This window comes from Triplophysa dalaica, chromosome 12 (genome assembly GCF_015846415.1).
Source record: "Triplophysa dalaica isolate WHDGS20190420 chromosome 12, ASM1584641v1, whole genome shotgun sequence".
NCBI lineage: Eukaryota > Metazoa > Chordata > Actinopteri > Cypriniformes > Nemacheilidae > Triplophysa > Triplophysa dalaica.
The window spans coordinates 22417487-22443589 of NC_079553.1; the positions used below are offsets into that span (position 1 = coordinate 22417487).

The 26103-nt window shown below is 39.1% G+C and overlaps 3 protein-coding genes across 12 annotated transcripts in view; 1 reads left to right on the forward strand and 2 right to left on the reverse strand.

Moving 5' to 3' along the window:
• ubr5 (ubiquitin protein ligase E3 component n-recognin 5) overlaps positions 1–13836 on the reverse strand; it is a 30710-nt gene extending 16874 nt beyond the window's left edge. For 3 of the 5 annotated variants that reach the window (XM_056761859.1, XM_056761857.1, XM_056761856.1), the window contains exons 1-16: positions 13616–13836; positions 8479–8523; positions 8287–8368; positions 7583–7659; positions 6363–6482; positions 5220–5490; positions 4749–4908; positions 4513–4662; positions 3292–3503; positions 2556–2675; positions 2356–2466; positions 2081–2235; positions 1879–1996; positions 1605–1789; positions 1418–1527; positions 634–746 (exon numbers count right to left, since the gene is read on the reverse strand). In XM_056761859.1, coding sequence (XP_056617837.1) covers positions 634–746; positions 1418–1527; positions 1605–1789; positions 1879–1996; positions 2081–2235; positions 2356–2466; positions 2556–2675; positions 3292–3503; positions 4513–4662; positions 4749–4908; positions 5220–5490; positions 6363–6482; positions 7583–7659; positions 8287–8368; positions 8479–8523; positions 13616–13677 — 2091 coding nt within the window. In that variant the 5' untranslated portion in view covers positions 13678–13836. The remainder of the gene's footprint in view (positions 1–633; positions 747–1417; positions 1528–1604; positions 1790–1878; positions 1997–2080; positions 2236–2355; positions 2467–2555; positions 2676–3291; positions 3504–4512; positions 4663–4748; positions 4909–5219; positions 5491–6362; positions 6483–7582; positions 7660–8286; positions 8369–8478; positions 8524–13615) is intronic. The other 2 variants (XM_056761861.1, XM_056761858.1) reach the window with 1 other exon arrangement.
• Positions 13837–17176: 3340 nt separating this feature from the next.
• klf10 (Kruppel like factor 10) lies at positions 17177–20460 on the forward strand. 4 transcript variants are annotated; one of them, XM_056763049.1, is made up of 5 exons: positions 17177–17296; positions 17789–17872; positions 18008–18106; positions 18383–18650; positions 18734–20460. In XM_056763049.1, exons 1-5 carry the CDS (start codon positions 17276–17278, stop codon positions 19006–19008), a joined length of 747 nt encoding a protein of 248 aa, XP_056619027.1. In that variant the 5' UTR covers positions 17177–17275; the 3' UTR covers positions 19009–20460. The 4 variants fall into 4 exon arrangements, with proteins under 4 accessions (XP_056619027.1, XP_056619024.1, XP_056619025.1 ...); XM_056763046.1 differs by having other exon boundaries at positions 18008–18650; XM_056763047.1 differs by having other exon boundaries at positions 18011–18650.
• On the reverse strand, positions 19717–25279 carry azin1a (antizyme inhibitor 1a). 3 transcript variants are annotated; one of them, XM_056763044.1, is made up of 12 exons: positions 25073–25279; positions 23523–23644; positions 23243–23404; positions 22989–23162; positions 22700–22872; positions 22402–22536; positions 22164–22245; positions 21989–22063; positions 21738–21903; positions 21439–21557; positions 21127–21341; positions 19717–21031 (listed from the first exon to the last, which is right to left on the reverse strand). In XM_056763044.1, exons 3-12 carry the CDS (start codon positions 23348–23350, stop codon positions 20917–20919), a joined length of 1362 nt encoding a protein of 453 aa, XP_056619022.1. In that variant the 5' UTR covers positions 23351–23404; positions 23523–23644; positions 25073–25279; the 3' UTR covers positions 19717–20916. The 3 variants fall into 3 exon arrangements, with proteins under 3 accessions (XP_056619022.1, XP_056619021.1, XP_056619023.1); XM_056763043.1 differs by lacking the exon at positions 25073–25279 and adding an exon at positions 24369–24572; XM_056763045.1 differs by lacking the exons at positions 19717–21031; positions 25073–25279 and adding an exon at positions 24369–24573 and having other exon boundaries at positions 21140–21357.
• Positions 25280–26103: the final 824 nt, after the last annotated feature.

The window sequence follows — 26103 nt, forward strand, 5'->3', positions numbered from 1 at the left end:
TGTTGCAAATGAGGCGTCACAGCACTGCGTCACACAAAGACAGACAAGACGACAACTAGAACACCTTCTTCATCTGTCTTCACTGATAATTATCTGATTATGCCAAAATCAGGTCAACGCTACTTGGCTCTGATCTGAAACTGTGAGCTGCCTACCAACACAAGACACCTCATATTGGCCAAAGTTAAACCTGCATTGCATGTACACATCATTGCATGTATGCCTCATAATGGATGCCAGATGGAAAACAATCCAAAATAGTTGATTATAAACATGTTTAGATGTCATTTAATACAAAAATATACTGATTAACAAAGACAATGGTCATTTACGTTAAAATATTGAAATGAAGACTCCCATGTGCATTACATATTGCATCTTTATGTACAGCAGCTTAAATTGCTCAGATAAGAGACTCAATGTGCCAGCAGACAGCTCACTAGCTTCTGGAACAAAGCCTGTGTTTTATATAAATACTGAATTCCCTTTAACACAAACATGAGTCAAACATCATGTCACACTCATACGGATTAATAAAATATCTGAAAACAAACAGTGGGGGAAAATAATATGTGCCTGGTTCTGGTCTCCACTGGATCCAGCCAGCAGACAGACGTGTGGACCTGCACCCACCTTTCCCACCGGGACGTTTTTAACGTCCTCCACAAAGACGACCTCTCTGAGAGGCCACTGCTCCTCGTTCACTTTCTCTTCCTCTTTAGGAGCTGGTGTCGAACGCCTTCGCTCTGTAACACAGCAAATTCTCAGTTACACATCTCATTATTATCCAAGAAACAAAGAAGCGAGAGGAAAAGCACCCCCATCAATGTGCTTCCTACATGTGAACAAGGGTGTCTATTTGTTCACGGCATTTCTGTGATTAATGTTATATAAACAGTAGATATAACCCTGGGTTTGCAGGTCGTTTAAAACTTATAAATAGAGCGGTCCAAGCGCTAAAAGTTCCCGTTAATGAATCGTACATGGCAAGTCTGTGTTTTGTTGCCAATCGGTGCGTACCAGCATTATTTGACAAATACAATAATAGTTGTATTTGACATACGTGTATAATCTGTATTTTTTCTATATATTTTTTTTATTCTGTCTTATTGTGACTTTTATGCACCATGGGTCTGCAAGTACTGCAATTTCAATCCTCTATATGCATGTGCTGTACATGCGCCAGAATTGACAATAAAGCAGAATTTGACTTATACGAATACAATACGAACGTATATTGAATCAAGAGTTATGCAGGAATAATGCGATGATGTATTGTGTGCTCGTGCTTCAGTTCCGCTCCAGCACGCCTCAAGGAGATCGACCGTTTGGGAAATATAATATTTATTATATCTTTTATAAATCTGATCAAATTAAAGACTCTTCAGCATTGAGGTAAGCGTGCTGGTTCACATACTATAGGGCAGGGAAGCGCTGCTAGCGATGGAGGACGTATCGCTGCATGTGGACGCGGGTGACGGCGGAGGACCCATTTCTGTCTTCACCAGCTCTGGTTTGCTCTCCGTCCTGTGAACAGAAACAACCATCAGCACAGAGAATCACATACATGTCCTGGTTCAGCTGTAGTAAAGCCAAGGTCTTACTTTGTCTCCTGCGTCTTGGTGTTCTTCTCCATGTTCTTAAGACTCTCTGGCGAGCGGAGCTGGAAGCGACAGCTGTCGTTCATGTTCCACACAGACTCCAGCAGGACACCCACCTTCGGGATCCCGGCGTTAACAGAGAAGGCCACGGCCCCAGCGTGATATAGAGGGTTATTCCTCAGGCACACCTACAAACACACAGAACATCACACTGGCTCAATGTTTGCTGATGATTACGGAGTCTACTCAGCAAGAGTTTAAATGAAACATATCTTACCTGAGTTCCTACAGTGATGTTGGGTATAGAAGACATGCCAGCGCTGGATTTCGGCTTTTTGTTCTTGGCCCTGGCTTTTTCAAGCATCTTCTTCCTCTGGCTGAAAGGCACGACACCCCTAGAGAAGAAACTCAATTGTTTATACACTGAACAAACGCAGAACGGCTCAAATCAGCAGACAGAGAAGCGGTTGGCTGCTCACCACCAGTAAAGACTGTTCTCCAGCTGTGCACACGTGTAGAGAGCGCAGCAGTGCAGAGAGACGATACGCTCGCCCTGCAGTTCTGGAAACATCTGCGCTCCGTGTTCGAGTTTAGCAGCTACAGTGCTCAGTGTCTCATCAACCCACGTGGCCACCTGAACAAAAGAGTGAGATTTATTTCAGAAACTCAAAAACAATCTTTCATCATGTAATAGACATCTGAAATACAGTCCCAGAACACAATAAATCTTCTGGATGCACAGATTTATTTGCACCTTGTTGCTTTCGGTGGCCACTGTGGCTCTGATACTGTTGGCAGAGAGATGAGTGATCTTTTCATTGGTCAGGCCCAGGAAAGGAACACGAGGATGATGTATAGAAGGATTCTATGTCAGAGAAGAAACATTGAAGAACGTCAAATTCAGCAGTTCCCATGAAACCAGTCAATTTTATTCATAGCGAAGGAAGATCTTACTTGTGCATTTCTATAAGGTTCCGGCTCGCTCCACTTCCACTGGTACAGTTCTCCTTTAGTGCTGACGGCAACAAGCTCAGAGTACAAAGCCCCGATGCTGACAAATTTTGTTACATAGTCCTAAAAATAGATTTTAAAAACAATGAGCATTTTCCACTATCGCGCTGAATCGTTCCCATTGCTTAATCGTTCATCTCCGTGCCGATCTATGCCAGCCGGTGCCTAAATGGTTTCATTAGACAAACGTGCCGAAAAATCTGAGCCGAGATCGTTTTTTTTATCGTTCTGTATCGAACCAGGGTGACGTGGACACATAACTAACCGTTTCAAACCCTGCTTAGAATGGTTCGGCATGATGGTGGAAAAGCATTGTATGACTAAAACAATTCTAAAAGCCTAACAAAGCCAGGATGATGCCATCACACAACCAGTGAGCACCTCCAAAATAAAGAGAAAACCAGCTCTTGTTTCTTCAAAATGCAATTTTGGTGTTCATGTTAGTTGTAGTCATTTCTCAAAAACTCTTAAAATGCCTTTAAATTCATGAAGCACAAAATCAGTTATTTAAATGCATTAAAGTCGGTGTGATGTAAACAAAGAATAGCGGACATAACTCCGCCCAGATGTTTACTTTTTTACAAAAACAGACAGGAGAAAAAGACAGCAGTGACACCAAAGCCAAAGCTCTGCAGATTAAAATGTGCCGGTCTAGAAAAGCTGAGGGTTCAAGTCCCACCTTATCAGGCCACCATTGAAGCTCCTCCCCCAGAGTGACGGGGCTCTGCAGCGGCAGGCTCTTCTTATCCAGACTGGGCTCTCCCTCACGACTGGTGGAGCCACGCTCTGTGTCGAAGGAGGCACCGTCCAGCCACCTCCTCTCACGCAGCCTCAGGACCGACTCCCGCTCGCGGAGTAGCTCAGAGTCTCGCTCTAGGGGGAGAAGGAGAACTGGTATGCAATAGGGTCACACCAGTGGAATAAGAGTAAGCCACTCTCTGCGGAAGACCCTTAGAATTTTGAGATTCAAACTACATAGTGACTAAAAGAGTAGATCATCAAAAATACTTCATCAATTCATCTCATTCTTTTGTGACACCAACCACCAAAGAGACACGCTGGTAAAAAGGACCGATGACCATTTAGGTGATGGTCCATATTTGGTAGATTATCATGATTTGCCAAAAGAAAAGGCAAAGGGGCTCGATACGGGTGGCTATACAGAACAATGACTGCTTTAAGTCAGTCGGTGGGTCGCATTAGAAAGATTTTGTCTTTGTGACGGGGGTGTCCAGAATCAGCGGAGATTTAAGCTTTAAAACTCCAGGGCCTTCACAGAGAGCTCGCTTGGGGAACGGCTGACCATGCAGGACAACTGGACACTCTCAAAAGCACAGAGACACTCTGACAAAATCATGCAGAACAGAGTCTGGATGAGCTGCATCCAGAGGCGGATCATAAAACCACACAGATTCCACGGATGCCAGCTTTTGGATGTTTATCACAACTCTTGTCCTAAATCACACCTGATGCATCTAATTTAAATCTAATCTAATAATGACAATAGAGTGATTTGTTCACTACTTTTCTCAACAATAAGGACAGCTAGGGCCAGAGAAATAATCATTTCAATATTGGCGTATCCTTTGGAAAAAGACTTGGTGCTTGGAATCGAGGCTACAGAAATTTGGTACAGCATGAGCTGACTATTCAAGAATCCAGATTACTAAACAAATAAAAACCAAGATTATATTTTGGCCAAATATGTGATTAATATGACCAGACTCTGTTGTTCTTTGATATCTGAATCTCGCTGCTGTGTTCAGAACTTTATCTGCATGAATACGTGACGTGAGCAGTGCATTTAAAGATTGCTTAAAAATACGGCTTTAATAAGAATCTGTCCCGACGGCTTCACAACACTGTGTGTGCAAGAGTGTGTGTGTATTTTGGTGTTTACCTCGAGAGGAGCTGAGGCGAGACAAAGACGAGCGGCGAAAGGAGGGGTAGCCAAAATAGCTGATGTCCTCTGAAAACATGGCGTCTGCGTCAATGATCACGCTGGGGTGAGCAGAGTGAATGTCCGCGTCCAGCAGAGACATCAAATCTTCTGTAGAAGAGTGAAAGACATTGTTAAACACAGCCTGCCAGAGGTCAGAACTTCACAAGCGTGTTATTCATCAACTGCGCTCTAACCTCCGGGTAAGTAAGACTCGCTGGCCGTGTCATCGCCATCATCTCCATCCTCATCATCTCTGCTTAGCAGGTTATTTACAGCCAAGTTCACATCCAGGTTTGTACGCTGGAGCTCTCGGATGATGACGCTTCTGGACTTCCCCTGAAGAACCACCTGGGCCTGGAGACGAAGCAAAGCTAATGAGTTTTCAATGTCCGGATCACATTTTATAAAATAAAAACTCTTCTTGAATGCAGTTAAGAGACATTATTTACAACAATTAAGCATCTCAAACATATCTATTAAGCGTAAAATTGTACACCTTTTTTAAAATAAGAACAAATGGCTGACATGTAAAAAGTGAAATGCACAAAGTTGCTTAGTTTTTGGCAGAGTAAGGAGAATTCTCAAAGAAAAGCTAACGCAGAATATTCCTTATGCAAAACACACTCTTGTATTTGATATAAGACATAACGGGTCCCGTGAGAGACCTGTGAGATGAGCTCCTCCGGTATGACAGATGCTGGGATGACCGGCTGCGGCTGGCTGCCCAGCAGGCCCGACCCTCGATCTCTGCCTGTGCGGATAACACGTGTCTGTCTGCGTGAATCACGGGCTGCTGTGGAGGAGCGACCCGAAGATCCACCTCCACTCGCACCTCCGCTGCCTCCCCCTCCACTGGCCCCGCCTCCTCCCGCACCTCCACCTCCACTGCCTCCCCCTCCGCTGCTTCCTCCATTAACTCCTGAACTCCAGCGGCTTCTGCCACACACACACACACACACACACAGATAGACATTCAGCCTCAGCTTTGCTTTAATGAAACATTTTAAAACAAACAAATGTTCAGAACAGAGTTGCTCATAAGGAGAATGCAGCGATACATCAAGTATTTATAATAAATTTGTCGATATTTAAATTTACAAACATTGTAAAAATTATTTTAAAGAGCTTTTTTCTTCGAAAAAGAAATTCAGTCAAGGTTTTAAGTCCAAGAAAGTATGAGAGCGATAAGATGTTTGCACATGCAAATAAATACTTTGGTTTACCACAAAGAACTGTTATATTAGAACATTAAAATAGTCCTTTCTAAAGAACAGTTTTTGGTATTTTTCCTAAAACTAACATTAAAAACTATTTTTAAAACAAAAAAATACATTTAAATCTTATTTATTATTGGGTTTTTTTCAAAGATATATAGCTCAGATCTAGCAGCATTTTAAGAAAAACAGATTGAGATTTTAAAAAAAAATCCTTTTTTAGTACCAAGCTTCTATGGTTAGATAGAGTCAGGTTTAGTTCATTAAAAAAAAAAGATGTTTAAGATTAAAACACAGATTAAAAGTCTACACTTATATTTGCTTGATTAAAAAGCTTTTAAAATGATCAACATAATTAAACAAGTTCCTCGCATTGGAAAAAGTATTAAGAAATGCAGAAGAATACTTTTAACATTGGCATTCAAAATACATCCCAACAAAACATAAATCATTTTCATAACGGGGCTTTGCAGTAAGAATGATGTCGACCATGCAAACAAATACAAAACACTAAAGAACTGTCATACTGTTTTCTCATAACCGAAGGCAACGTCGCGCCCGTGGCCACCAGCTTTACCTGCGTTTCTGACTTACCCCAGGGTGTTTCCTGCCAGTCTGCCCAGTGTGTCAGAACCAGACAGGAACCAGGGCGGATCACTAGTCCTGCCTGGCCTGGAGCTCCTTCCTGCCCCTGAGACACTGCTCAACTTTGAACTGGAAACAAAAGAAGGGAGATCAGTTACACATCTATAGTTCCACATGTGGGACCTAACAGACCCCAAGACTGATCCAATCAGCCTTTTTTATGATTGGCACGACTAACATGGCAACACCCTTGGGAATCAGAACTGACTGCAGCACACTCCTCAGACAAGAGCTTTAGGAAAGGCTGGCAGGGAGAAGATTACCCATAAATCATGTGCCATCATGCCAGTTTAATATCAAACACAAATACTGCAGATTGCTTGCGGTTCACAAAGGGGATTTGCAGTGTTGTAACATGGATTTAATCCACAACGAGAGGGAACCACAAATCTGTTTAATTCAAGCAAAGCAGAGAAAAGCTGCATTGAGCATAGGACAACTGCTTTTTAAAAGGATCATATTTGGATTAGATTTTTTCACTCAGGTCCATGGTTACTCAATCAGGAGTCGCAATAAAAATATCAACTGTTGCTTTCCCACCCTCGGTTTCACCATACATACATCTGATGTGAAGTCGTGAACAAGGTGTTTTTACAGCTTAGCTTTATTAAACGAAATTTCGGACAAAAGGAATGTTTTAAAATGATGATAAAATAGTGATTTCTCGTTGTATGACCCCCTAAATGAATGATCAACACAGAACATAAACTGCTTATGACAAGGCTGTTACATGCTCGTGTGTGTATTTAAAACCACTTAAAAAACCTGAATTGTCAGATTTTATTCATTTGCATTTCTTAAGCACGTCCTTAAAATTAGCATCCTATCATTATACATTCTGCTAGGAATTAATCGACTTTCTCTATGGCAATATGCTAATTGCTGCACTTAACAGCAGTCATATTCCTGTTAATCATTATTCTAAAAGAAAACTTAAACATTCACTGCTTCATTATGCGAAAAGCAACAATTCACACATTATCTTGAATCCTCTGTTAAACCTCAGTCTATCGGTGTTTGTAATCCCTCGTGCAGTGGAATTTAAAAGCAGGTTGAGATGCATCCTTACGCAATCTTAACCATGACAGACAGATCTAATCAAACATTATTTTGCATACCAGCTCAAACATGCACTCTTCAGATCTCTAACAGGGTTATTAATATCTCACCCGTCATTGCCATCTGGCTTGCCCAGCTCCAGTCGGTCTGGCTGGACGGCAAAGCTTATCCTACAGATCCGTCCATCCTGAAAAAGAAAGCATAATGTTATGAGCTGTATTCCATATTTTTCCAGACCAAAAGCAAACAATCCAACATTTTAACTCAATGTGGTAGAAGGTACAGTACACACAAAAATCACAGCTGTCATTTTCGATTGTTTTTCAGTGTCACACCGAAGTAGATTTTTTTAGCAGCGTATCGTAAATGAATTCGCTTTGATGCTGCTTAACTGTTGGAGTATTGCGCTAGTGATACCAAGGTTGAGTTTGAAAAAATAATGAAACAATTAGAAAATTAAACGCGCCGCAACTCTCTTTAGATAAAAGCATCTGCCAAATGCATAGATGTTCATGTCTATCAAACAACTCAAATTAAATATGCAAAGCAGAGAATGAGATTGTGACTTGAAACATAAAACCACTTAAAACTCAAGATTTTTCCCACGCATATCTACACCTATTAATATAGCCTGTAAGTCAGATTTTTGAGGTCCGTTTCCCTCCGAGCAACATATGGATGTTACACAAATACTCAAATGTTCCATTGATAAATTAAAGTATGTAATAAACCTAGCCTTTAACATTTTTGAACAAGTGTTTTTGAAACCATACAGAATTGCACAAAAAATGAAATCGCACGGCGCTGATGTTACCTCAAGGAGAAATCCAGCATGATTTGGTCCGACCACACACTGTTTGAGTTTGGCCTGCTCCAATGGAATAAGGTGTGGATGACTGCAGCAAGGACAGAGAAACGTTAGCTTTTTCCTGAAACCTAAATACTTAGAGGAAGAACTATACACCCTCTGGGCTTAAAAATGTAAAATGTCTTTGCTCAGGTGTACCTGTTGCAGTTGAATTTGTTGAGCTTTTCTGAGACTTCACGGAGCCTGTTGGAGACATCAAAGGCACATAATTGAAGACAGTTGGTAAGAGCATCTTAAATCAACTCAATGTTTACAGCAGAGACCGTTATAAAATGTCTAAACTAATAACACTCTGTCACATTATCAAAGGCTCTGCGTACTAGTACATGCTCTGCTGAATTTAGTGAACCAGCATTTATGTTGGCAATAGGAATGACCAACATAACCAATGTTAAACTGCCAAAAAGCTTAACAGTAAGACCATTATAAGGGTGGAAAACGGGAACCATAGGAGACGGAAGAAGTTTAGTTTAGTCTTCACCGTCATAGGAAGCTAAGTAGACTAGTGGGTCAACATACCCTCACAATACAAATGATAGCAAAAACCGGTGGACTATAAAGGAGATAGTGGACAGCTGATTCTATTAATGTAGTAGTTCTGTTCTGTAGTTTCTGTGAAAATTCTGTCATCATTTACACACTCTGGTCATTTCAAACCTGTAGAACACAGAAGATGCTTTGAAAAAGGCTGCTAACCGAACAGCACAGCCCCCATTTACTTATCTTGGAACCAATGCAAGTGATCAGGGGGCTGTTAACAACATTCTTCAAAATATCTTCTTTGGTGTTCTGCAGAAGAAGAAAAAAGTCATACAGGTTTAAAATGAAAAGAGGGTGAGTAAATGATTTTAGAATTTTCATTTTGAAGGTGAACAACTCCTATAACAATAATACATAAAATAAGCTGGCACAAGAAATAAAATATGCTTATGCCTCCTATTAACAATCACACATAACACAAACAAAGCAAAAATATATATCTGCAAGGATATGTATACTGTGGACATTGAGCACAGTAAATGGTTGGATGGTGTGTTGCCGCTTTTGTGCAGCACCATAGAAGACAATGACATTTGAAGATAGAATATTCTTACAGCAGTACACAAACTGGGTCTAAATCAACAGATAAAAACCTTCGGCTTACAGACTTTCTTGGAAAAAAGGATGTAATAAACCAGCTGTAAACTTTATAGATTTGACGGTTCAGTAATCTCCTCACACAGAAAGCACATACAGTGGATATAGAAAAGAATGACCCCCCTTCAAAATAATCACAATTTGTTGCTTTGCAGCTTGAAATGAAGATGGACACAGTTTTTGTTTTATCCAGCTCTATTTACTCAGTGCAACTTATGACATCAAGCAAAAGATATAACATCAACATGTTATAAAAATAATAAAAAAACAGAATCACTGAGTTGGAAAAAGGATCACCGCCTCTTACAAATGACTTGTAAACTCAATCAGGTGTAGATCATCATCTTGCTAGATGGCACACAAAGCAATTTGAACTTCAACTGTGGTCATTTTGACTAGCTCAGCATGAAAAGAGCTTTTCCTAGAACATTTCAGTCCTTTGTAGTGCAACTGAAGCAAACAATCATCTATGGCTGGCAAGGCACTGTCCAAAGATCTCCGGGATAAAGTTGTGAACAGATACAAGTCAGGAGATTGATCAGAGGCTTGATCAATGTCTAGAAGCACAGTGAAGTCTATTATCAATAAGTGGAATGTGTTTGGTACAACACAAACCATCCCTGGATCAGGACATCACTCAAAATTAGACGAAAGAGCCAGGAAGGAACTGGTCAGGAGGCTACGAAGAGGCCCACATCTATACCGAAGCAGTTTCAGGAATTTATGACTAAGAGTAGTCATTTTGTGAATGTGACAGCAATATCACAAATTCTCCACAAATCTGGCTTGTATGGGAGGGTTGCAAGAAAAAAGCCACTCCTAAAGAAGACCACATCTAGTCACAACTGAGCTTTGCCAAAGCGCACCTTGAAGATTCTGAGGCCACATGGAAAAAGTTGATATGAGACTAAATTGAATTATTTGGCCACGACACTAAACTATATGCCTGGCGGAAATCCAATACAGCTCACCATCCAAAAACACCATCTCTTCCGTTAAGCATGGAGGTGGTTATATCCTGTTATGGGGGTGTTTCTCTGCTTCATGGACTGGAGCACTTGTCAGGATAGAAGGTAAAATGGATGGTGCAAAATACCGTCAAATGCTTGTGTAAAATCTTCTGCCCTCTGCCATAAAGTTGTCTATGGGAATAAGATTTGTCTTCCAACATGACCACGACCCAAAGCACATGCAAAACTGAACACAAAGTGATTAATGGAGAAACAGGTGAATCTCCTTGAATGCCCTAGTCAAAGCCCAGACTTGTACCCCGTTGAAAATGGGTGGAATGACCTGGAGACCTTTTGTGAACTGCGGTCTTCATCAAATTTAACTGAACTTGAGAAGTTCTGCAAAGAAGTCAGGGAAAATATTGCAAAGTCCAGAATAAGACTGGCCGATTTATCGTGCGATTCTTATATGCTCAATTTTGCAATGAATTACGGTTACATCCCGCCACATCTGAAAGCCAGAGGGCGCTCTTGCGCATACACTCTAAATACGGGAAACAGAACAATAAGTTCCCAGGAAATGCCAGTGGTCCTATTCTATTACTGTTCTTCAAACCTTTTTATTTATTTTTATGACAATAAAGTATATGTATACTGATGATATTTGATGACTGTTGCATTTTCAAATGCAAGTTATAAACAACTCAATCTCATTTCTTATAGTGATTTTAGATTGAGCAGTACACTTCCTACTGATCAAAGAGCCGTAGTTCATTGAAGCGCTGTGCAGAAAACAGAATCGATTTAGACATGTATAATTAGCCCTAGTCTAGAAGTGCAAAGTTAGTAGAGACATATCTCAACAGACTAAAGGGTGTAATTAAAGCAGAAGGTGGTTCAACCAAACACTGACACAAGGGGGTGATCCTTTTCCAACTCGGTGATTGTGTTTTGTTTGTTTTCTGACATGTTGGTGTTATGTCTTTCTCTAGGATGTTATAAGTTGCACTGAGTAAATACAGCTGGATAAAACAAAAACTGTGTCCATCTTCATTTCAAGCTGCAAAGCAACAATATGTGATTATTTTGAAGGGGGGTTTCCATCTAAAACACACCAATTTGGTCAAATACCAAAGCATAATTGTATCATTGATGGACAATATAATGATCCCATAATGCATGAACATGGAAATTCACAGTGAAAGAAGCTCAAAAGTCTGTCACAAAATTGGTTTATTATAGGTGAAATGCCGCTTTAGAAATTAGCAAAGTAAAAAGTAAGCCAATAACAAGGTGCTAAAAAAATAAAAAGTCAACAGCCAAGTTAGTTTCAGAGAAATCCAAGCAAGTATTGTCCAAAACAATAAATAGAGCAAACAAATCCTACACTTCATATATTTATATTATAATGTGCTGAATAGAATACTATTTTTTGTCTATTTTAGATTAACAGAAATTCAACTGATTTAATTTCAATAACGAATCTAAATATCAACACAGTAAAACACCAAAATACATTTCAAAGTATTTAGAAGAAGGAAATGTGGCAAGTAATCTGCCTATCTGGTTTCCCCCAATGACCCATTACATAGTACAGCATATTATGCTGGCAGGGAAATACGGACAAGAAAACAGGGCTACACTCTGAATACTTTGGCATGGTTAGCGTCTGCCTAGTAAGAAAGTCTAACATCAGATGTATATTTGTGTAGTTGGGCTAAAACATTGATATACATATAATGCACACAAAATAATCTAGCACAAGAGCGGTCTAATCTACTGAGATCATGCTGAATCTAACATCAAGGACACAAGACACGTGTGCTGAAAGACGACTTCCTATTAGAGTAAAGCAGCTCATTACTGCAAACCAAAGCACAGATCATGAAGAGATGAAGGGAGTGACACGAGTCCACACCCAGACTAAAGATGACAGATGGGAATATACAGGGAAATTTAAAGTATAGTGGTGCAAAAGGAAAGGACGCTGTAATGTTAAGCAGGGTGTATAGATGTAACAAATAAAATGCTCATAAACATGCCTAATAAACCTAATTATACGGACAAAAATAATGCGTTTACATCCACAAACCATGATATTTCCACAATTTGACATTCCTGAGTAACTCAAATTCCAAATTACGTAACATTAAGAATTTAAAATTGGACATTACACAAAAAAGTGATTTGCAAGAACTATTTTTCCTCAATAAAATAACACAAACACATTAAATATTTCATCACGCTGGTAAAAAGGAGTATTGATATAACACTGCACATCTACACACTTCTGTACCTCTAAACACATAGTTTGTTCATTTAATATTATTAAACAAAACATACATTTGGTACGGACTATTACACATCCATTTTGTTGAAAGATGTTCGTATGGTGGTGTTTCTAAGCTGCTGTCATAAGTCACCTTCATATCAGCATGCCAAACTTCTCGCTAACCGGACTGACTGATGATGACATTTCAGGAAATGTAAATTCACTGATAGACAAAAGGTTATTAAATCTAAACATGTTTTCCATGCCATTATAAAGCAACGAGAAAGCAAGCAAGATCCATAAAAGCATGTCATTTAACACAAACCTTAAGCCAAATCACCACATAAAAACATTCTTCATGCAGATAAGCTTGCTGAGTCTAAAGATTTGCATCGTGTGTTGTACAGACACCAATTAAAATTAACTTTGTCTATCCAACACTGAAACATGACGATCGCCCTAAACGAACCGACTGAAAACACAATTGACACGATCTAAGATATAATTTCCAGCCACATTATGACGATAAATTAATTAAACGGCTGAGCTCGCGCAGTGCTAACTGCTAACCGGCTAAACTGAGGCGATATGTCTTCAGCGATTCCGCTCGTGTTCTTCGGCGAGTGGTCGAAACACGACCTAAATTCCAAAAACAAAGTCGCACTTTCATATAAAAACCCTTGTTTATAGTGTAAAGTCACAAATTTATACCTCTTCCCTCTCTTTTTACCTCCCATCCCCCAACCCGCATTGTGTCTCTAGTCAGCCGGGCCTCGTTATTTTTAGTCCCAAATGTCCCACCTTAAGCGTTTGCAGCTACCCTGAAATACTCCATTCTTTCAATAAACTCATTTATCAAGGTTCTGGCGCTATATGGTGATTTCATGCCGTTGTTTTTTGTATTTAATATAAATACCTGTCATTAAGCTGGTCTTCGGTCCCGGGTAACGGGTGAACCACGAAGTGAATGGACGTCATGGGTTCGGTCCCGGTGAAAAACTATATTGGGGGGTCTTGTCTGTTTTCTATATAGGATAGGTTTGAGAATGTGTTTTCAATTATGAATCCCTTCGCCTAAAGAAACCGAAGAGCTGAAATATACAACCTCCTCATCCACATGCCGCCATCTTAACTGGGTTTAAGCTTCTTTGGGTCTTCTGGAGAGGATGCCAATGTTACAACGCCGCTGATTGGTTAGAGCAGACCATGTGTCAGATAAGCTGATTGGTCGAGAGGGAGAAAGGCAGAGAAGAGGGTCGTTCCCGTGAGTCCTCTCCCATGTGTTGTCATTGTGAAAGCATTGTGCGTTTTTGTTGTTAGTGAAGCTCGTGATGCTGTGGAAAGGGATTTTTTGCATTCAGTTTCCGACCATATGTGTCCCCATATATAAGATTGTGTCTCCAGGGACTCTCCGGAGAGTTACCAGACCATCTTATATTTCAAAAACACAAATGTGTGTAGATTAATTGATCCACCGAGGCATGGTGCTTTGTTTCGAGTTTGTTCCCAAGCCCACCTTATTTTCAAGCACAGACACCTGTCACCGCCCTACACGTAAAAGAAGAAATAGGCTATTGAGTATCAATCAATAAAAAATAAAAAGCAAAGCAAAATCTTTTCATTTTACTTAAGTGTATGCAAAATTGAGAAATGTGTTACAGTAATGCATTTATGTTGAATACTTTTTTCAGAATCTCAAGATGTTATTGAATCCGTTATACACGGCTGTGCCGTACCAGATCCATTGCTGCTGTCAAAGCAAAAGCTGGACATATCAAATGAAAATAAATAATGAAATATAATTTTTACACCTCTAATATAATTTGTAAATAATCTTTTTGTAACCAATTCCATTTTTTCATTGAACTTGCATTTCTTTAGAGGTCTCAGACCTCTAGGCCACACTGTAGGCCTATGTAAACAATGTCAATGATGTATTTTATTTTTAATATGTGTCAGTGCAAGCTGTTTTCAATTTAGACAACTCTTAGACATTTATTTTAGTCCAGAACTAGTTTAGTATGGATAGTTCACCCCAAAATGAAAATGATGTCATCATTTACTCACCTTCGAGTTGTTAAAAAACTGTATACATTTCTATATTCTGATGAACACAGAGAAAGATATTTGGAAGAATGCTTATAACCAAACAGATTTTGCCCCCCTATTGACTCCCATAGTAGGAAAAAAACAGTGGTAGTCAAATGTGCCCCAGAACTGTCCCACATACTTCAAACTGTCTTCTTTTGTGTTTAACAGAACAAAATAAATGATAGAGTTATTTTTCATACTATGGTAGTCAATGGGGGGCAAAATCTGTTTGGTTATAAGCATGCTTCCAAATATCTTACTCTGCTTTCATCAGAACAAAGACATTTATACACATTTGGAACAACTCGGGAAACCGCCCCATAATGTCCAGCAGGTGGCAGATTTTGCTTTCTAGTCTATTGTCAAAACTTTATGCAGCAGAGACCTGATACCTGATGAACTATGAATGTATTTCCATGTCCTTATCTTATTTATGCAGTCTTATTATTTCAGTTGACATAAAATAGCATCAGGTAAATATATTTATCTAATCTGTCCTGCCTGTCATGTAATCTCATTATTACAGCGTGTGGTGTTTCATGTTCTTTTACAGAGAAAAATTTATTTATTTTTTACTTTTTCTAAATACATGTAGAAATATGACTGTTGTGTTGAAGCGAATCTGAACTTATTTTCTTTGCGGTATTTGAGGTCTGAAAAATACAGATCTTATTTTCAGTTATTTTCACCTGTTTCTCCAGTTTTCATTTTTTTGCAGATAAATGCAATATTTTTATTTGAAATTTGAGAGAAATATAGTTAGTTAGCTACAGAATGAAACAAGAATGATAGTTAAACCTAAACACATAGGCCACCTAGAAATGGTGGCCTGCATTCTGAAAAACTGAACTGGCCTCTGAAATGGTGTCTTCATCTTTCCGCGGCTTTAAGTCTTTAAGTGTTAAACCTGGAGATTGGTTCATTTCTGGCGCTGTGATGCTATTGATCTCATTAAGGTCACAGATGATCGCATACGATTACATGTGTTTCCTTTCGTCTCCAATACTGCCGAGGACAGCCAATGTATACAAGAACCTTCCGTTTAAAGTTATTTTTGACAAAAAATTGAGTTAATGAGCAACACTGTGTAAACATGTCAGATACTACAGGGAATTAGTTTAATGCGTTTAATGCACTTTGCGCTCTAATGAAAATCTCAAAAACCTTCAATGAGCTAAAAATAGCAGACATTTCCCAATGTTTCTACAGAGAGATATGTAATATTTTCTATATTAGAATTATAATGGACTGTTGTGCAAATGATAGTGCTAGTTTTCTGTCTCTCAAATCACTTTGCACATTACTCATTTGTGTGTGAATGATCTTAAGCCACTCGAGGTTACAGTGATTTTACCATGCATGTTTATATTTCTCTTTATGAAATATAAAATAATTTGCACATTTTTATCAACATTTGAATGAATGTAAAGTATGTGAGCAAAAATGTGTCAGTTGGGATACTTTGCCAGAGTGATCCAGATTTACACACACGCACACACACACGCAAACACACACACCTACACACACACACACACACACACACACATGGTCATACAAATGTAGGGCAAAGGTCAGTTCTGAAATCCAGGCTTCCGAGTGATCCAATAACATGAGTGGAGGTAAAAAAACAACCGCAGAGCTATTTGACCAAGCCAAATTCATTGTTTGATTGACAGCTGTAATTTGGCCTATATTGAAGTAATTGCAACATTGCAGATTTTACCACTTTTATATTTCATGATTCCTGGAAAACGTTTTTTATGTATTTTTAATCATATAAAAAATGTACTACCCTTGTTACAAAATGTTTAGACCTTACATAACTGTAGAAAACAATATTTTCTTGTTGAAATCAAGTTTGTTCAAAAGTATTTCTATTGCATTTATTATACTTAAAGCAAATACATTAAAACATGCTTTTATTACCAATCTTTCAATAAGATGTGGGCAAATTAAAGTTTTGTTATATTTCACTATTATTATAGGAATTATTACAAGAAACTATTATGGGAAACTATTATAGACAAGTGACCACAGCCATTTCAATGCAAAAATATTTATATATGTTCTCAAGATGTGTTTTACATGTGTAAGTATCAGTGTAGGCCCATTATAGTTCATGTCAAATATCCAATGATAATGTGATTTCTTTGCTGCAGTGTTATGTGCATGTGAGGAGGGGGTCAGTGGCTGTGAAGTGGTTCTGAGTTCGGCTTGAATATCCACTCGACAGTGTCTCGTGTCTGCAATGAGAGCTGACTGTGTACCACGCCGCAAACAGCGCGCGCATCATCCACTGATCACGCATTCACTCTCTCTTCTCATAAGCTAGCAGGTTCGCACACCTTTGTCGATGATTGGCCCGAAGTGAAGCCACGCCCACAAGCGCCCCTCGGGTTTCTGATGATTCGCAGCTGCTATTTACTTTTACTGTATTTATCACAAAAGATTTAGTCGAACACACGAGTTACTTTACAGCACGAGCATGTCTCCTATTTGTGAAAGTGTAAGTAAAAATATTCATGAATTTAGGAATGTTTTTATATTCTGCCTGCTTAGACATTAATCTTGTTTCATTTGAAAGATGCTCAGGTTATGGTCTATTTTTTCAGGATAAAATGTTTTGAATGGCGTTTAATTGAAGTTTTTTTTTCAAAAATCTTATTTTTTATTATGTTATCGTGTATTTTTCTGTATTCTTTTTCTTTTACATATTATGGCTTAAATCAAAACAAACGAACTGCAGTTTGATTAATATTTATTGGAATGCACCATAAAAAAACATTTATATTCAGAAGTAGTTTTGTTTGCTCTTTAAATTACTAAATCAGTATGTGATTTACATTCTTAATGTATTGCTATTAATAAATCTAATAATAATGATTCACATTTTATTTATTTCTTTATCCTGATTCCTTTTGTTCTGGCAGATCCTGGTGTGAGAGATTCAGAAACTGTGATTTCATTGAATAAAAACTGAAATGTTGTGAATTTTCAGCAGGAAGAATTTCGGCCATTGACACCTTCATCTGACACTGATTCACAGAGTTCAGTCACAGCTGGCTTCAACCAGACTTTATTAGTGAGTGACATATAAAAACACGAAGATATGAACACAAGAAATATGTTTTCAAAGAAAATAAGCATATTTAAGCATTTTATACAAATAAAATATTCATTACATTAGAATCCTAAACTGGTTGTATTTTCGTCATAGCAGCGAATCCAGTGTATGACCCCACCCTACAGTCCCCACAGTGAGCCACTCCAGGGGTCCGGCAGTCCCGCCCATGAGCTCAGATGTCATGCTATCAGTGTAATCCGCCACACCTCAGATGCACTTCCCTCCACAAACACCTTCAGTCCTCCTGCAACATCATACATCAAGTGTTCATCTGCTAACAAGCACACTCATTTAAACACCCCCCGCTGTCAGTCCGATGACCCACGTGACTTAAAACGTACAAATCCACAGTGTCTAAGTTCTGAAGCACCATCAGCTCCCCGGCCAGGGTCTGAAAGCGTGCCATCAATCTCAGTGTTTCAGATAAATCCACTGACGCTCTGCTCTTTGGTTTCCGTCCCTCCTCAGCCAAATTGCCAACGGTCAGTGGTTTTTGTGCCCGAAGGTTCAGTGATGGTCGTGGTGCCACAGTCGGCTGCCCCTCAACAAACGTTCACATCACCTTCATCAGGTTTGAGGTTTACTGCCATTGCTCCAGCTCCAGATGGCAACTCAACTTCAAACATCTCCGAAGCATCTCCATCACGGGCTCGAGACCACGTCTGTGCTCACCCGGACTGTGGGAAAACATATTTCAAAAGGTCTCACCTAAAAGCGCACCTGAGAACCCATACAGGTACAGAGCAGAGTGGTGTTCTCTAAGCTTTATTTATTGTTTGGATGAGGTCAGTTTGAATTGAATGTTTCTTCTTCTTTCAGGTGAGAAGCCGTTTCGGTGCAGCTGGGAAGGTTGCCCGAGATGTTTCACCAGATCTGATGAACTTTCACGCCACCGTCACACGCACACGGGAGAGAAGCGTTTCGCCTGTCCCGTCTGCCACACTCGCTTTATGCGCAGCGACCACCTGGCCAAACACGCCAATCGCCATCTCACGAGCAGGAGAACACCCGTGTGGCAGAAGGAGTTCAGACGTCTTAACATCGCCGCTGTCTGTTGTACCCTGCAACCTTTGGCCCCCAAGACTCAGAGCTGACGCAGATGGATCTTGAAGAGAACATTGTAGAAGGACAGTCATACAGCATGAGTTGGATCACAGTGGAATAAAAGAGAACACGGGTGACTTAAAACTTTTTTTATTTTAACTTCTCTAATCAATGTGAAACACAGCCAAGACATAACCCAAGGACAAATGTAGGCCTATGTTTACTTTAAGAACACTATTGAAACATGCATAAGATCACGTGGATGAAGATCAAATGAGGTATAATGTATAGCCTCTATGTAGCGCAGTGGTTACAGCATGGTGCCAGCAAAACCAAGGACATTGGTTCGATCCCAGGAATTGCACACTTATAGAATCTACTGTATAGTAATGAAAGTCTTTTTCGGATAATAGCGTCTGCCAAATACATTAATGTAAATGTTTATATAAATGATGATGTCATTTTTGGGGTGTATTTTACTTAAATTCTTACAACCAATTATAAACAAAACGCAGCGGTGCCAAACCGTTTTGAATCTTGTAGAACACATTGCCAGATAAATATCTAATGCTATTCAAAGCTCATGGTGCCTCAAAAATTGTAAAAACTAAAATGGCTAAAATTCAATCTGACTGAGATGAGTGTATGTTGTATGGGTGTGTCAGTTGATTTTGTTTTGTAGCAGCTGAATTAAGCTTCAAGTTCACTTTTGCATTAAAAATATCACTTGGAAATAAATACAGAAATAACCCCACAAAGCCATTTAATAACATTTATTGACAGCACAACTTGGTCATGAAAAGGCAAATATTGTTAATTGCCAACAAAGATTGTACAGTACATGTTATGTTGGAACAATGTTTTAATCTTTTAAAATGACCTTCCAGCCAAAGAGCAATCATATACATGTTTTTGATCCTTATATTAAACCCACTTCTCCTGCCTCACCCAGCATCACATGCTCCCACCATCAACACATTCTGAGACCAGCCAGCACAAAACACATCAATGTTGATGTAACGCTGTAGGCATCTTAAATTCAGGTCCTGCTTCACCTACCGTTCAGAGAAACAGGACTGAAGCAAACCCTATACCAGCACATAAACACAAACGCTTCCAATCTTTTTAAGTTTGTGCATCGGAACGCTCTCTTGAACACATGTTGTGTTGCATTCTTTGTGTCCCTATACAATACAAACTAATGTTTAGGTAAAAGAATAGAATCGTTTGATAAGAACCTTTTCAAAGGAAATAAAAATGTAGACATTTACTTTTTTTATAACTTTTTCTTTTCTGTGCATATCACTCCACAAATGCACAGATATTTAAAAGAAACCATGACTCTATTGAATATTGATGCTTGTTACTCGTCATTAATTAGCAAAGCATCTCTGTTTGCATACTTGGGTCAAGTATATTTCTGCCATACGATTTCTACGTGTTTTCTGAAATACAAAGTTTCCATTGCAGTTTGTCTATTAAAAAACATATTGATTACTCGATATTACTCGGCTGGTCTATCTATGCAGCAGTTAAAATGTCAAAGATCATTATTTTGCAGTCTTATCAACATTCTTGATCATTTATATTCACAATCCAAAACCATACCATAATTCAAATACCAGAGCACATTTCTTGAGACACATCTGACGATGAAACCAGACGTGATAAATAGTCTAGCTTTAATGTTCCTGTGCCATACATGACTGACTTTTCAAGATAATTTTATATGCGTTGCGTTTATATTTATAAAACGGCCTTAAATATAACACAGCAATATGTGCAAGTGCCAGCTGGCCTGTTCTGTTAAAGCTAACCACATTTATTAGTAGTAAATTCATCAGTTCTGACGGCTTTTGAGTTTGAAAGCATCTACAATCTGGTCACGTTCAAACCTCTTCGAAACAACTGAAGACACCACATTCTTAAGTGCCTAAAATCACTAATAAAACTTTGTGTTAGGCTGGAGTAGAGACAGGTGTATCTGACATGTTTGGCGGCAGGCAGCACGGTACCAGAGAGAAGTTCTTAATATTCCTGTCCATACTGATGCCACATTTATCCATCTCTTTCCTGAAGAGACAAAAAAGGCCAAATCAATTAATCACAAAAAGATCAGATTTAAACTACCAGTTACAGACACAAAAGACACAGACGTTCACTCGTACCAGTCACGTTCAGTGATGGTGTAGAAAACAGGTGGTTTGGGTTCGTCTCCGTTAGTGAACGCTGTCCTCAGACTGTTTGCCCCCGCACTGAGAAAAAGAAGCCAGTCGCCCACGGCGAGTTCTGGGAGGAGACATTGATCTAACACCTGATCCAGATCATCTTCAGATGGACCCCACAAACTGCTGGAGAACAGGGGTTCTTCTGCAGCCACTCCCTGACAAACACAACATCTGTGTGAGAAAACTAGATCAACAATACACGAAACACCTGAAACTCAGTTTGGCATTAAAACACGTAGAGACAAAATGTACCTTGTGCACCAGCGGCTTTGATATAGAATCGTCACACAACAGCTTATTGGCAAAAGACCCATAAACCCCATCATTCATGTAGTAGAGAAACTCTGGCTCATCATTGGCTGACAGTGGATCTGCCGAACACACACATGACATTAACTCTGTTTTATCGGCATAATGTCTGTATACATAGAAAATGAATGTCCTTTTGCAATGCAAGAACAATAAATATTAAACTAAACACTTTTTGATCATTAACATTGTCGCATCATGTTGTTGATAATAAACAGGTGGTCATGTTGACTAGTACTCACTGTGTGTTTGACCACTAAAATCTCGTCCCACAGTTTTCTTAGCGATTATATTCACAGCCAGTGTGAAGGCAGAGGACACATAAAAAGCTCCGGGTTCAGCAATGACTGACAGGCCGCTTGATGGAGGAAAGTACATGTCCAGCATGGGTCTCAACGTTGTGTTAATCTGCACACAAAACAACCCCACAGTCTCAGAAGGCAACTCTTCAAATCAGGTAAGTGTAAAACGCAACCCATCTTTCATACGACACCTTTTCTAACTGCGCCTCGCTTCCGTCAAAGCCTTCCCCGACGTCAAGAATATTCATTTTAAACCCGAGCTCCTCCTACGATGAAACCCATGCATTACAACGGAGGAATCACAGTTTCTTTAAGAAAAACAAGCAGAGCAGAATTTCAGCAATGACATCATGAGTGATGTCTTACCCCCATATCAAAGACACAGCGGGCGTCAGACACCGCACGACACAACGCTTCTGTGTCCTGACCACAGCTAGTAACGTTGAACCTGTGCAAAAAACACGTCTGTTTGTGAGAAAAGCTCCAGCATTGTTTGTTTGCATGTGACACTTGCATGACATTCACAAAAATGTAATGCCAGTGTCCAAAAACATTGAGATCACAGTTTCATTCATCATACTCTCAATGGAAAAGAGAAACTCACTTGACTCCTGCAATGTTCAGATTGAGCTCTTTGGCGTTTTCTAGCAGATGTCTGCAGTCCTTCAGCGTCGATCCGAAGACCAGCGCTGTTTTTGCTCTTTCACAACAGCTATCTGACATCAACTGCAGTAGCACCCTATTGTAGAAATAAAATAATTTAAGATTTCAGTATTTTGATACTACATTCTTCCTAAAATGTCCAATTGCTAACGAACCACTACCATTGAAATTGTGTTATTGGTCTTTACTGCGCTATTATAGTTTCATTGCTATGGTAAAAATTTACTCATGTGACTCACTTTGCTTTGGGATGGCAGCGAGCAATTTTCCTTAGCTCGACCTCGTTGTCACAAATCAGGAGTTGGATGTTGTGTTTGGCTGCGTACTTGATGTGAGACAGCTGCTTACACGTGCCACCGAGCATGATGTCATGAGATGAGACGCCAAAGCCCTTCACCAAATCCAGCTCGGTCTGAAAGACAAACACTTGGGACAGTCAAAATCTGAAGAAACAGTTGAAAACATTTCAAAAAGCACAAATATAGAACAAGACTGGATGCGGAACACTCGAGGGACAGTTAAATTCACCTTGCTGGAGCAAACGAAGCCAGTGCCGAGAGCAGCCAGGATCTCGATCACCACGGGACTGCTGTTGCACCGAACCGTGTAGAATGGCCGAACCCGCTCCATTTGAGCACTCCAGCGAACTTGCTGCCACACAATCACGCCAAGGTCAGCTACAAAAAACGCACTCTTATTCGCCTAAAGAAAAAGAGAATGCAACGTTTAGAAACATGACGAACAAACGTCACAAAGAAAAAGAACATCCCAGGCATACTTACAAGAGTTTGATCATGGATGTGTTTATTGATCACATCTCTGAGAGCTGTACTGCCCTTGAGCAGCTCCACAGAATGATGCACATCATCCAGAGTTCCCTTCATACTCATTCAGATCAATGTATGATGAAAAGCCTCAGAGCTCTTGGGTCCAAGCGATATCCACTGGAAACACAAGCAGAGAAAGATTTACTCACGCTCGTGTGTAACACAAAACTGAAGAAACTGAGAAAATCAACATATGAAGGTGAATTATTCCTTTAAAGTGTGAATCTAAACTTACATGGACAGGTCAAAGGTTGACCTCTCCAGCTATCAGCTAGGATCCCAAGGGGGCTTAGCGTTGAAGTCAAACTGCTGTCGGTAATCTAAAGCCCCCAAATTATTCTCGTAGTTCACGTACACCTGAAAGAGATTTAACATTATATATGATGTACGAGATGGTTATACGGGCACTGTGTTATTTGTGTGATTAAAACAAACCTGGGAGAGAATAGTCCACAAAATATATATTAAAAACATCTATTATTTAAAAAAATGTTTAACTCAATTCAATGCAGAATGCCCTGAATATCAACAATCTGTCAAATATCCCAGAGGCAGAATTCTATGAAATAAATAACAAGAAAACACATGTAACATGTGATTCCAATGTATTGACTTGTATAAATCTCTTCAATGATGTTTGGTTTTCAGTTATAATGAATGAAAAACATGATAAATGAAAATAACGTCATCAGTGAGGAACTAAACGAGGTGCCAATTTTAGAGCAAAAGAGATATTTCTGACTGACAGCTTTAAATGATCGAACAATCTATTTTGTACTAATAAAGTTACATTTAAATTATCAGTCTATATTTCTTTGATTTTTCGGAACATCGTGTAAAGACGCACCTACGCTTTGAATGGCATGCTAATGTACTGCTAGCAGTCATTCATTCAGTTAGCATCAACCTGTACAAAAGCCTTTTTTAATATGAAACAAAAACATAATTTAATGTAGAAGCAGCCGAACGCTCCAAGAAATATCACAAGTCGAAAATGTGCAGCACTTTGTGGACAGAAGAGATGTGTGGTGAGGAAGATAAAACCGCAGATGCGTTAGCTTGTAAACCCAAAGCTACTTACACAGGAGAAATCGCGCGCATTTGAGCTAAACCGTCTTCTCTTTTTCGGCGGAATTTTCAAAAAGTAACGAGAGCACCGTTGTAAAATATAATGCTGCCGATATCAACCATATAACCGTTTAATCCTCCGGTATGAACGTGCGTACGTCTGAGAATTTAGCTGAACAACATGACGCTTCACGTCGTCGGTTGTGAGTTGAAAGGTAAAGGGGGCGGGGCGGGTTTTGAAATATTTGTGAAGTCACTGAATTGGGCGTGGCCATACGCGTAGTTATGCTATATGAAGAGACTTTTATACAGTCTATGGAAGAGACGTATAAGAGGGTTTTAATATTTTTATAACTATTGGCCAGTGATTCCCAAACCGGGGAATTCAAAGTCAGTAAGCATGATAATACTGTAAACGCATATGTGCAATAAACTAATAATAATGACTTACATCGTACTTTGCATACAGTTTATAAATCGTATGTACTGTAATCGTTTGTCCTAACCAATATATAGTTTGTATAGCCTCAGTTATATTTTAAAGCAGGTGCATTTAAAGTTCTTATTAATAAAAATGTAAATATTAAAGCTCTCTTTTTTTATTCATGACCAGTGGTTTGGTTTTGCATTTATCGTTCGCTAAACACTGTCAGCTGGTGTTTTATATCGATATTTTTGTTAAATTAACCAATTTTGATAATAAGAGAAATCTCATACCTGAATGATGTCGAGAAAGTCTTCATAAACTCGACCACTCACTTCCTGTCAAAACATTGACACTTTTGCGCTTGGAAAAACTGATAGCCGAAAAAACATTGTGAGTCATTTGACAGCAGATAAACTCTTAAAGTGTTGTGCAGTAGTAATAACTAGTGTCTCTTATGTTCAGATGACCTGCAGCTCTCTTTCTCTCATGTGAATGTGATCTTCACTACAGGCGCAGACTCCGTTTATAGAGGGCGGAGGATTCATTCTCTCCAACCTTCTGCTCCATCACAACAGATCAAACATCTCACAGTTCTGATTCAGCAACACATTCTTAACAAATGTCCAACACACATCGATGAAGATGCACACTTGAATACAACTGCAGGTGGTAAATAACCTAAATCAGAATGAAATCTATTCATCAACTCACACATTTCATCTGATGGAATTATTTTATGTTTATCACACAACATACAGTTTTTATATCTGTATTTAAAACATTTAGTGCTTATTTTCCTCCATTTTTGTAAAAAGTCCACAAAAACAGTTTTGTCAAAATGTCAAATGAGCTTGAAAATGACTCTAAAGTGATCAACCAAAAATGAAAATTCTGTCATCGTGTCCTCACCCTCAAGTAATTACAAACCTGTTTTAATTACTTTGTTCTGATCAACATAGAGAAATATATTTGGAAGAATTTTAGCCATTTTCAATTCTATGACATCATTGACTGCCATAGGAAAAGATAAATGGTAGTCAAAGGTGCCCGAAACTGTTTGTTATCCTGCATTCTTCAAAATATCTCACTTTGTTGTCAACAGAACAACAAAATATACAATATATTTTACAATATACAATATTTTCCTACTATGGTAGTGGATGATGTCACAGATCTGAAAATTGCTAAAGTTCAACAAATATCTTTATGTTTAACAGAACAAAAGAAATTTGTATGAAACAATCTGAGGGTGAGCAAATGACGACAGTATTTGTATTTTTGAGTGAACTATCACTTTAATCACATCAATGTGTGCATTTCT